This window comes from Alexandromys fortis, unplaced genomic scaffold, assembly GCF_014885135.2.
Source record: "Alexandromys fortis isolate MF-2015 unplaced genomic scaffold, M_Fortis_MF-2015_v1.1 scaffold_229, whole genome shotgun sequence".
Taxonomy (NCBI): Eukaryota; Metazoa; Chordata; class Mammalia; order Rodentia; family Cricetidae; genus Alexandromys; species Alexandromys fortis.
This window is the reverse complement of record NW_026068122.1, coordinates 2,086,971-2,099,987: the sequence shown is the minus strand read 5'-3', so window position 1 is coordinate 2,099,987 and position 13,017 is coordinate 2,086,971. Positions and strand designations below refer to the sequence as shown.

General features: G+C 35.5%; 1 protein-coding gene across 1 annotated transcript; it reads left to right on the top strand.

Annotated features, from left to right (window-relative positions):
* The first annotated feature begins 1,979 nt into the window (after nucleotides 1–1,979).
* LOC126490439 (olfactory receptor 4F3/4F16/4F29-like) lies at nucleotides 1,980–2,918 on the top strand. The gene has a single exon (XM_050125375.1). The coding sequence runs from the start codon at nucleotides 1,980–1,982 to the stop codon at nucleotides 2,916–2,918; it is 939 nt and encodes a 312-aa protein (XP_049981332.1).
* The last annotated feature ends 10,099 nt before the right edge of the window (nucleotides 2,919–13,017 follow it).

The window sequence follows — 13,017 nt, the reverse complement described above, 5'->3', positions numbered from 1 at the left end:
TTTTTTTCAAAGTTGAACAAATGCTTTCTACTATAGCAGGTCTACCATGTGAGGTTCAAAATTTCTACGCATGAGCTGAACTCTCCAGGAAGTAATTCTCATCTATGCATCTTATTTTAAGCAAACACTTAGGTAGAGTATGAAATTTGACATTGAACTGTCATTTTCTATACTGAAGGGCATCACTGTAATCCAAATAATCCACATAGTACAGAATACTACATGACTGCCACCAGCATCACTGTATGGTCTCTGTTTCAAAACTCTATGGGCAGAATAGGTGAATTTTCCTTAATGGGTTTTATATAGGCACATTTAACTGAATTGTATACTGTATATTTTGGTACAAAACATTTGTTTGCATATGTGGTATATGAAGTTATTATATATTTGTTATTATTATATATTTATATATTAGGCTAAAACACATCAAATTACATTTCATGTCATATAATACATATATTACATATTAATACATAATACATATTTTAAGTTATATATATATAAAACATATATCTTACACTAACTAAAATGTTTACCTTACATACTTGTCTTTGTGAGAACATTGATAATTGGCTATCAGCAATTTTCAAGAGTGCCACACACAATTATCATTGTCTGTAATCACCATGCTACTTTGGATCTCTAGGAAGTAACTATTATGTCAATAGAGCTTTTGTATTTTTAACATCATCATTATCTTGCTCCCACTTCTGACACTTTTTTTTTGCCTGGTCCACCATCATATTCTTTGCTTCTATGAGTATGACTTTCTTCAGATTTTATATGTACATAAGATATTTCAGCATTTATCTTCTTGTGGCTGTAGTTTCACTCATGAAAATGGCATCCAGTATCATTAACATTAATATGAAACTCAAATTTTCCTTAGTTTTAATGGCTATGGAATAGTCCACTATATCTGTACTATGTATATATGTGAGTGTGTGTGTCTGCATTTATGTTTATTTTCCACTCATATGTAAAGGAGCACATGGGATGTCTATATTGGTTACTATAAATAATATTTCAATGATCATGGGCCAATACAGTGTCATTTCCTCTCGATGATTCATTCCTTCTTTCTGTCATTTTTTTCAATGATCATGGGCCATTTACTCTGGATGATTAATTCCAAAAATCATAAAGGTTAATAATTCTCTCTTTCAGTTGTCTGTCTGTCTCTGTCCCTATCTTTTCTGTCTTTCTCTCTCTCCCAGTCCATTTATTCTGTTTTCCCTTGTATTTTATCTGTCTCCATCTCCATCTCTCCATTTTTCTGCTTTTCCTTTCTCCTTCCTCCCTCCCTTCATTCATTCTTTCTTTTCTTCTTGCTTTCTTCCTTCTTTCATTTTTTTCTTCATTCCATTCTCTCTCTCTCTCTCTCTCTCTCTCTCTCTCTCTCTCTCTCTTTCTTCCTCTTCCCTTTCTTTCTTTAATGGGGATAAAATTCAGAACCCTACACACTGGAAGGGATGAGTATTATACTGATAAATACCAAGACCCTATTTTAAAATGGTTATGGAAATAACTATACACTCTTTTTTTCTATTTTTGGAGCTGAGGACCACATCCAGGGCCTTGTACTTTCTAGGCAAGCACTCTATGCCTGAGCTAAATTTCCAACTCCACTGTACGCTCTCTTAAATAAATGCATACACTAATTTATTATCCCAATAGCTCTTGCACAGGTTCATTTTCAACACCAAATCAAAACTTGGTTTTTTTGAACCTTTGATAAAAATGCTTTTACCAAGTATGAAAGGGAATTTAAGAGTGTTTGTAACTTTCTGTCACCTGATAAGTAGCCATGTAAGCATTTGCTCATATATGCATTCATCTTTGGATTAGATTTAATTGCTAAATGAAAAATAGGTTTTCATAACCTTGATTTCTACCCTATTAAAGTATTAATACAATTATCATAATTTTCAGTTTCTTCTACTGCTGTCCTTCAGGTAGTGCTGCAAAGAACATCAATGGAAGGAAGAAATCACTCTATGGTGTCAGAATTTCTGTTCGTGGGACTCACCAACTCCTGGAAGTTGCAAGTACTTCTGTTTGTGTTTGCTTCAGTGTTTTATATGGCAAGCATGATGGGAAACTCCCTCATCATTTTCACAGTGGTTTCTGATCCTCACTTACATTCTCCCATGTACTTTCTGTTGGCCAATCTCTCCTTCATTGATTTAGGTGTTTCGTGTGTCACTTGTCCCAAGATGATTTATGACCTGTTCAGAAAGCACAAAGTCATCTCCTTTAGAGGTTGCATTACTCAAATCTTCTTCATCCATGTGATTGGTGGTGTAGAGGTGGTTCTGCTTATAGGCATGGCTTATGATAGATATGTAGCCATATGTAAGCCTCTCCATTATTTGACCATTATGAATGCCAAAATGTGCATTTTCATCTTAGTGTCTGCCTGGGTGGTTGGCCTTATGCATTCCCTGGTTCAATTTGTTTATGTAGTGAATTTGCCTTTCTGTGGACCAAATATTTTGGACAGTTTTTACTGTGACCTTCCTCGGTTCATCAGACTTGCTTGCATAGATACCAATCAATTAGAATTAATGGTATCAGCCAACAGTGGATTCATCTCTGTAGGCTCCTTCTTCATACTGGCCATGTCTTATATTGTCATAATAGTCACTGTTCAGAAACATTCCTCAAGTGGTTTCTCTAAGGCCATGTCTACACTCTCTGCTCACATCTCTGTTGTGGTCCTAACCTTTGGTCCCTTGATATTCATTTATTCATGGCCTTCTTCCTCCACACACCTGGATAAGTATCTGGCCATATTTGATGCAGTTGGTACTCCTTTTCTGAACCCCGTGATCTACACGCTGAGGAATCAAGAAATGAAGACATCAATGAAGAGAATATGCAGACAGTTACTGAAATACGGGAAGATCTCCTAAATGATTGCAGTGTGGACATTCATCATTGAACAAATTTTTTTTGTTGACAAAATTCAGTGAAAAATTACTTTCTTTGGTCATATATACTGATATTTGGGTAAATTTTGTCTTGCTCTAGGAGAGATTTGCAGTGTTTTCTAACAACAGAGAAGCAATTATATATTTATAAAACAAAGATTATAATAAGACAGAGCTCAATTCCCAAACAAGAAACTTTATGTGAAGCAAACTTTTAGTTTTACAGAAGATACAAGATTGCCCTAAAGGAAATGTAAACACACACACACACACACACACACACACACACACACACACACACACACTGTCTCTTCTCTTCTGCACATAAATTTTCTCACATGCAGGGCTATCAGGTAGTGCTCCATGTGTTATTTGCAAATTGACATTGATATGAGCGAATTTTTCATCTTCTGTACCTTGCATGCACTCTAGGCTCTCATTTGTCTGTCTGTTTAGAATCTGCAAGCATACACACTCAATTCCCAGGAATATAAGCTGTCCAGTTAACATTATGATGTTCACATTTATTCAAGTTCCCTTCATATTTCCTTTCTATTTCACATGCTCTTTTTTTCTTAGTATATATCCAAGTCAGACTTCAGTAAAAATGTTTATGTGATATTTTCTAGATGCAAATGAAGCTATAATGTTTTTAAATCAGTTGTTACATTGTAGGTACCTATGCATCTATAGACACTCTATAGCATGCTAACTCATTAAGAGACTCTGGAACAGAAGCAGTGTTGTAGTTCTGCTTCCTTTTCAATATACCTTTTTAATACTTCCATGTTTCAAGCTAGTTGCCAGTATGTCACCAGGCTAGCCATCAACTATACCACTGAAATTGGAGGCACAGTATTAACTATCCTTGGTCTCTGTCTCATGCCCATTTTTCCTTGTGGAGGTCTAGCACCTTTAACTTTGCATCTAAATTGATATTATAATCTTTATGGGCAGCTTTTAGTATTGACTATTAGATAAATTTAGCTCCTCTAAGTAATTCTTTATTGTAAATCATCCATACCTTTTCTTATTCACTGATTAAAGTGTGAGTGGGCTAGATCCCACATATATGGTAGTTTAATCATTTTTAGGTTTATAAAATGCTTTGTCTAAGCCATTCCTTACACAAGGAATTGCTTGACCAGGGGACATATTTTATACCAAATGAAACATAACACAAAATTCACTAGTCTACAATGTGTCCCATGACAAGCAACTGAATCTTCAGGTTTAGTGACATAATTTGCTAAAGGGGAGTTACAATGTTAATTGTAGCTCCACACCCCAGGGTGATGCGTTCTCCAACAGAACATAAGGCCCAGGATAAACTGCAGAAATATCTGTGGTACTCTCCTATTTACATCTTCTATTGTCTCACTCTGTTCTGGAACTATAGATTTAATTTATTCTCCTAGAAATCCCTAGAATTCTGTAACTGGAGGAATTCCCCTGCTGATCCTGAGGTTCTTTACGATCTTCTGGTGTTTGTATAAATTTTCTCAAACTTTTAAAGAATTTCTTCCCTTGATATAATCAAATCTCATTTTATTCATTAGATTAGGTTTAAAAAAGAATAAAAATGCAAAAATATTTAATAATATTTTAAATAAATAAATTAAATGGAATAGAATCATAATGCATTGTTTATATTTTAGAAACTATGTTTATGCTTTTGAAACTAAAAATGTCACTGTGGGATCATTGTTGTTATCAAGTCATGCTGTGATAATTTGTGGAAGAAAAATTACCTTGAGTAATTTCTAATAAACCCTGTAAACTAAGGAAAAGAATAGAGTCCGTACACAGTTATAAAGGCAGATACATACAATATAAATGAAACTCCCAAGAAAGACCTAGAAGATATATTCTACATGATGCCATCTGAAGAAATACAGGAAGAGACCTTGAACTAAGGGCCACCATGAAAGGGTGTTTTCCCTTATTTGGGATGTATTTTTAAAATGAGAATAGGACACCAATGAAGCAAAGTCTTCTAAACACAGCAGGACTGATACACACATGAACTCACAAAGACTGTGGCAGCATGCCCAGGACCCACAAATGTCTGTGAAAGATGGGGCCTCCGCCGTGAGAGGGGAAACCGACACAAGCACTCATTTCTAACCCAGAAGCTATCTCCAAATGATAACCACTCACAAACGAAAAATTAGTTGTCTCTAACTGAGTCTCACTGTATCTCAAGTACAGCAGGAAGTGGCAAACATGAAATGAATTGTTTGGCATTTTGGAGGTTCTTTGTCTCACAATGATATGCTGGGTCTTTTTTTTTTTTTGCTTGCTTGTTTATTTTATTTTATTTTTTTTAAAAAAATCATAAGTCTTGCATATATAGTATTGATTTTTATGGAATTCTTATGGTTTTATAGGAATTCTGTGTGAGTGAGTGTGTCTCTGTCCATTTGTGCTTTTTTTTGGCTCTTTTCTTCTGCTTGTTTCTTTGTTTCTCTTATTTTTATTATATTATTATTATCATTGTGTTATGCCTGTTTGTTTTCTAAAGAGGTAGGGAAAAGATGTGTATTTGGGTGTGTGGGGAAGTGGGGGAGGTTCTGAGAGTAGATGGCAGAAGAAAAAAATCTCAATCTGAATATATTGTATGAAAAAACTATTTTCATAAAATTAAAAAAGAATAAAATCATAATGCATTGTTTATATTTTAGAATATGCTTTTGACACTAAAAATGTTTCTGAACCATCATCATTGTTATCAAGTCGTGCTGTGATGATTTATGTAAGATTATGAGTTTTCAGTGTATCATTTACCAGTATTAAAACCACAATTTTATTTACTATAATATATTAGACACATCCTAGTGGTGTGTAGAAGCTTTTGAAAGCAAGTGTGTAGGACACAGAGAGCAGTGTCTTTAGAGGAGTCTGTGGGAGGAGACTGATGTTCTTGCCCTGCATTGTTGCTGTGTGCACAATCTATTGTGACGCTCTTATGACTTTAAAGGCAGTATTATAAATTAATGTACTCTTTTTGAAACTAAGATATATGGACAATTGTATCATGAGCTATTGTTTTCTTATTTTTATAATCCTAGTTTAAACTATTTTGATTGTTTCTTTTTACATGATTTTAGGACTAATTTTTCAGTAGTTATGCAGTTTTGTTTTGTCAAACAGGTATTCATTGAATGTTTAAATCTTGACAGAAACTTTTAGATGTATAGTTATATAAGGCACTGTCCCTTCCCTGGAAAATTTTCTATTATTTAGAGCAATAGAGTGAGAAACAGAGTTCCAATGTCAGTAGTTTAGTGTGGTGGAGAAGTATATACAAAAAGTCAAGAGACCAAAGAAGGGAAGACAGCAGAACACACCTGTGTATCACATTACCTGAGGCACTTGCAAAAATACAGACAAAACCTTTAGCATTTTTCAAGAAAATAAAATGTTCAATACATGAGAGTTTTAATATCCAGAGACAAAAGATATGAGTTAGCTTAAACAATCTTGAAAACTAAATGACAAATTCTCAAATAGACCACAGAATTTGTCAACCACAGGAAGCTAGAAAGGAAAACAATAGGAGAGTAGGAGAGGATATGACATTGAAGATGGGAGACTTTTGTGCAGTTTCTTCTTCCTAGCATTTTCAAGTGGTCAGAATTCTACTTCTAATTCATATCCATCTCAGATTCTTTTATAAACAGCTAATTTCATTTTTAGATATGATATGGATAATTTCAAAACAAAATAATATCTAAAGCTACCTAAATTTGTATTTATTTTTTGATTTTCTCCTACCATTTATAGGTATTGTTTGTCCTCATTTTATTCCTGAACAACAATTAGAATAAATCATTAGAGCAACAGACTGAGCTCCCAAGGTCCAGTTGAAGAGCAGAAGGAGGGAGAAGATGAGCAAGGAAGTCTGGACCGCGAGGGGTTGGTCCACTCACTGAGACAGTGTGCCTATTCTAATGGGAGCTCACCAAATCCAGCTGGACCAGGACTGAATGAGCATGTGATCAAACTGAACTCTCTGAATGTAGCTGACAATGGGGACTGACCGAGATGTCAATGATAAAGGCACTGGGACTTGTTTCTACTGCATGTACTGGCTTTTTGGGACCCTAGTCTATTTGGATGCAAAGCTTCCTAGTCCTGGATGTAGGGGGGGGGGCCTTGGACTTCCCTCAGGGCAGGGTACCCTGCCCTCTCTTAAGGAGGGAGGGGGAGGGAGGAGAGTGAGTGAGGGAGCAGGAGAGGAATGGGAGGAGGGGAGGAAGTGTAAATTTTTGAATGGAAAAAATAGAAATAAAATAAAAAGTTTGAAAAATAGTAATTTTTAATGTGTGGTATAAAGTAAGAAAGAAAATCAGAAATATAAAGAGGGTTGTTAAAGGTATTTTGGACCTATTTTGCACAGCTTAGTTGACAGAGGCAGGAGGATTGTCATGAGGCCAACCTGGGATACACAAAAGGACATTGTATCAAAAGAACAACTAAACATTTAGTTTATTGAGTTCAGTAAATTTGAAGCTACAAAGTCATTTTCTTTTATGTATGTATGTATGCATGTATTTGAAAAAAAGACAATCATTTAAATCTCCTAAATAATAATTCAAAATAGAGATGTCCCAACCAATTTGAGAAGTTTCAAATATGAAATGTTTCAGTTGAGTGTGGGAGTAAGCTTGCAATATTTCTAGACTGAAAATGAATACACATGGATGATGGTTTACATGAGCACTCCTCAATAGAGGTATTGAACTTGATGACTCTGTACTAGGAACCTCAATACCAAACACCTTGTCCATCAATAAGGGCTGAATGTCTTGGAATATGTTTTCTTTGATTCATTAGTTTTGTATAGGCCAAGGAAAAGCATTAATTACTACACTAGGCAAAGATATATGGTGGGTTCATTAATTATGAGTGTAAAGAATGCATTTATGAAACAGCACTTTCAAGTAGGGCTAATGTGTAAGTGAAGACAATTCCAAACACTATTTCTCATAGGAGTTTTCTCTGTGGGTAAGTATGGATTCCAAGTAAGTGAATCCTTGTGTATGATCTAGAAACTTTTTTTTAATGTTTGTATTTCATATATATATTTATTTATTGAAAAGATTCCTTTCTCATATGATACATCACAACTACATACCTCTTCTTACCTCCCCGCTCTGTTTCTCTTCATAAAAGGGCATGTCTCCCAGAGATGACAGCCAAAACAGGACAAATCAAGATACAATAAAACAAGGCAAAAACCCTCATATCAAACCTTGATAAGGCAACCAAATAGAAGGAAAATAGTTTAAAGAGCAGGCAAAAGAGGTCAGAGACACACCCACTCACAGTTAGGAGTTCACAAAACACCAAGTAATGCAGAGAGTACTCAGTTTCTGAGGTATAGAAAGATCTCCTATGTCCTTGCATCATGAACTTGGGAGTGCATTATGACCCATCTCTGTGAAAAAATTTTTTTCTAACTTTGTTTATATGCATCAATGGAACCAAATGAAAGACCCTGATATATCCACATACCTATCGACACCTGGTTTTGACAAAGAAGTCAAAATTATACAAAGGAAAAAAGAAAACATCTTCAACAAATGGTGCTGTCATAACAGGCTGTTGGCATGTAGAAGAATACAGTTAGATTCTTGTCCATCACCATACACAAAACTCAAGTCCAAGTGGATCAAAGACCTCAACATAAATCTAGTCACACTGAATCTTCTAAAGATAAAGTGGGAACTAGCCTTGAACGCATTGGCACAGGAGGCTACTTCTTGAATATATCACCAGTAGCACAGATACTGCAATCAACAATTAGTAAATTGGGACCTCCTGAAACTGAAAAGCTTCTGTAAGGCTAAGAACACTCTCAATAAGACAAAAGAGCAGCTTACAGAATGGGAAAAGATCTTTACCACCCCCACATGTAACAGAGGGCTGATCTCCATAATATATAAATAGCTAAAAATACCAGACATCAAATACCAAATAATCCAATTAAAAAATTGGGTACAGATTTAAACAGAATTCTCAACAGAAGACTCTTAAGTGGCCAAACAACACATAAAGAATTGTTCAACATCCTTAGTCATCAAAAGACTCTGAGATACCATTTAACACCTGTCAGAAAGACTAAAATAAAAAAAAAAAACACTGATGAAATATGTTGGAGAGGATATGGAGTAAGGGGAATACTTCTCCACTGCTGGTGTGAGTGCAAGCCCGTATAACCATTTTGGAAATCATTATGGTGGTTTCTCAGAAAAATGTGAATCAATCTACCTCAAGACCCAGTTACATCAATCTTCAGTATGTACCCAAAAGATGCGCAATCATACTACAAGGACATTTGCTCAACTATGTTCATAGTAACATTATTTATAATATCCAGATCATAGAAACAACCTAGATGTCCCTGAACTGAAGAATGAATAAGAAAATCGTGGTACTTTTATTCAATGGAGTATTTTAATAAGCTGTAAAGAACCAATGACATCTTGAAATTTTCAGGCAAATGAATGGAACTACAAAAAATAATTCTTAGTTAGGTAACCCAGCCCAGAAATACAAGCATGGTATGTACTCATGCATAAGTGGATATTAGGAGTACAGAAGAGGATAACCAACCTACAATGTTCAGCCCCAGAGAGAATAGAGAACAAAAAGGCCCAGAGGGATGCATGGATTTCTCTGGCATGGGGAAATAGAAGAAATCTTCTGCACAAACTGGGGGCAGGAATGGGGAGGTGGAGGATGAGAATTTGAAGGGGCAGGATGGTCTGACTGGGTACAAGAGGCAGTTTGGGGTGGGACAGAGGTCTAATGAGAAACCTGGCCCCAGGGAATCTCCCAGGAATCCACAAGGATGAATCTAGCTAAGTGAAATGATCCTAGCAATAGTAGAAAAGGTGCCTGAACTGGCCATCTTTTGTAATCAGATTGATGACTACCCTAATTGTCATCAGAGAGTCTTCATTCAGTAGCTGATGGAAGCAGATGCAAAGATCCATCTACTGCATGCACTGGTTTTTTGGAAACATAGTCTATTTGGATGCATACCTTCCTAGACCTGGATGGAGGGGGTAGGGCCTTGGACTTCCAACAGGGAAGGGTACAGAAGCTTTTTAGTTCGATGAAATCTTATTTGTCAATTGTTGGCCATTGTGCCTGTGCTATTGGTGTCCTATTGAGAAAGTTCTTCCATGTGTCTGTTATTTTATGTGTACTTCCTGCTTTTTCTACTAGTAATTACAGGGCATCAGGTCTTACACTCTTGTCCTTTTTTCACCTGGAGCTGAATTATGTTCAGGGAGAGAAATAAGTCTTTAGTTTGATTTTCTACATGGTGAGATTGAAATTTTCCAACAACATTTGTTGAAGATGCTGTCTTTTTTCCAATGCATATTTTTGGTGTCTTTGTGAAATGTCAGGTTCTATGGCTATGCAGAGTTATGTTTGGGTCCTCTATTCTATGCCATTGATCTATGTGTCTTTTTTGTGCCAGTACCGTGGTTATTTTTATTACTGGGGCCCTATTTGTGATTTGAAATCAGTATGGTGACATCCTCTGTAGTATTTTTGTTCAGGATTACTTTGGCTATCCTTGATCTTTTTAATCTCCATATAAATTTTGAAATTGGTTTTTCATGTCTGTGAAGATGATTTAGTATTTACAGAGGATATTTTATAAAGCCTCTAGATTTATGTTGGTAGGATATCAATTTTCTCATTGATTCTTCTGATCAATGAACACAAGAGCTCTTTCTATCTTCTGATATAGTCCTCAGTTTCTTTCTTCAATGTTCTAAAGTTTTTATTGTAAAAGGTCTTCATTTTCTTGGTTAGATTTTTTCTCCAGGTTTCTTCTTTTCTTTTTTTTCCCCTTTTTGCTACCATATCATTTCTTAGATTTTTTTGTATGTTTGTCATTGGCTTCTGATTTTTGCATGTTTATTTTGTATACTGACTCTTTGTTGAAACTGTAAGCTTTAAGAGATTTTTGGTGGTCTTTAAGGTCTCTTACGTAGTGAATCATGTTATCGGCAACAAGGGCTACCTTGATACATTGACCCCTTTTGCTGTTTGTCCTTCCTTCCTTCGTTCCTTCCTTCGTTCCTTCCTTCGTTCATTCCTTCGTTCCTTCCTTCGTTCCTTCCTTCGTTCCTTCCTTCCTTCCTTCCTTCGTTCCTTCCTTCCTTCCTTCCTTCCTTCCTTCCTTCCTTCCTTCCTTCCTTCCTTCCTATCTTCCTTTTTTGACCTTACTTCCTTTCTCTATTCCTTCCTCCTTCCTTTCTTTTGTATTAGTGAACTAGTTAAGACTTTAGGAACTACACTGTATATGAGTGAAGACAATGGTTACTCTTGGCTTGTTCCTGCTCTTAGCCCCCTGTTTTATTGATTGGTAGTTAATTATTTCTTTCATTTTTAAGTTTCATATCTTCTGTGGACTTCTACATGTCTAAATTTATATACAAATTCACAATTATATAATGCATAAAAGTGAAAGCTTCATACTTTTTTCTTAAGATATACTAAAATGATTAAATGTGTTTAGTCAGGATTTGAACTAATTTTCTACTTTTAGGGATTAATTATAATGGCTGGTCATCAATATCTACAATAAAATAGTACATTGCTATAAACATTTCCATTTTGTTTTCTTTTTTCTCTTTAGTGTTGTTTTTATGAGGCATGAAATCCTTCAGTTGCACTGGACAAATCAAACAGTCCCCTGGGGGAGAGTCTAAACTATGAAGACATTCGAAGCTGTCTAGTGTTTTTAGATTCTTTGGCTCAATGATCTCTTGAGGCTAGAATAATTGGCCTCATATATTTTATGTTAGGTTATTATTTGGTACTTTAGGCTAGAGAAATCAGGGAAGCCAGTCTGTGAAGATGCTGTACATTTTATACAGGTAAAATGCACAAAGATGTTTAAACAATGAGAAGTGTGTCTTTATTTGTTGATACAATTTTAGTTTTGAAATTGCTATGAGCATGGATCATATTTGTGTTTGTTTAAAGCAAAGTAAATAGCAAACTGGAAAAGAAATTGAATAGCATGGGAAAATAACTAAACTCTCTGATGTATAGAAAAATGTTCATTGTATTTGACTTTGAGCTAAAATAACATTGTACATGAAGAAATGTAAAAGACACTAGACAACATCATAAAGCTTTGTAGTACTTTTAATTTACTCAAGGTGCAATTTTCTAATACATACTCATCTCTCCATGTGTTGCTGAGAATTTGAAAACAGAATAAAACTTCCAGATCATGAATTAGATTTATTTTTCACATTTTCTCCTATTTTAAATGTTTATTTTTTTGTGCTTATGTTTATTTATTTTTTTGCTTCCATGTATGTACGTGCACTTCTTGTAAGCAGTACTCGAGGAAGCCAGAAGGATGTGTTGGGTTCTCTGGAACTGGAATTACAGACAGATATGAGCTGTCATGTGGGTACTGATAAACTAAACCCATTTCCTCTGCAAGATCAGTGAGTACTCTCAACCACTGAGCCATCCCTTCAACTCCATCTCCCATGGTTTATAACAAGTTTTTATTTTAATTTTATTTCTGAACTGTAAGTAAGACAGTTGAGGAGTTTTAATAAGTGAAAATTTTTAATTTTTCTTGGGTGAAAGTGAGAATGAGAGTCAGAGTAATTAAAATGCAAAAAGCACTGAGTTGATTGAATTTTAAAATTAGAAAGCTAAGGGTGTTCCTTTGTTTCATTTATTCTCCTAAGTAGTTATTTGAAAATGATAGACAGTTACTTATATTTTCATTGGAAGAAAGGGAGGAGAGATTGTACCTTTCTAGGGGGGATTGTGATGGGGAGCCCACAGAGACAGTAGACCTGAGCTTCAGGGAGCTCATGGACATTGGACCAACAGTAGGGAGGCTGCATGAGACCTACGAAGGCACTCTGCATGCGTGTGACAATCGTGTAGCTTGGTCTCTTAGTAAGGCTTCTAAGAGTGATAGCAGGACCTCTCCCTGGCACTTAGTTGGCTGTTGGTAATATGTCCTCATGCTGTACTAGCAGGTCTTGCCTCATCATAAGAGAAGGAGATTGATCCT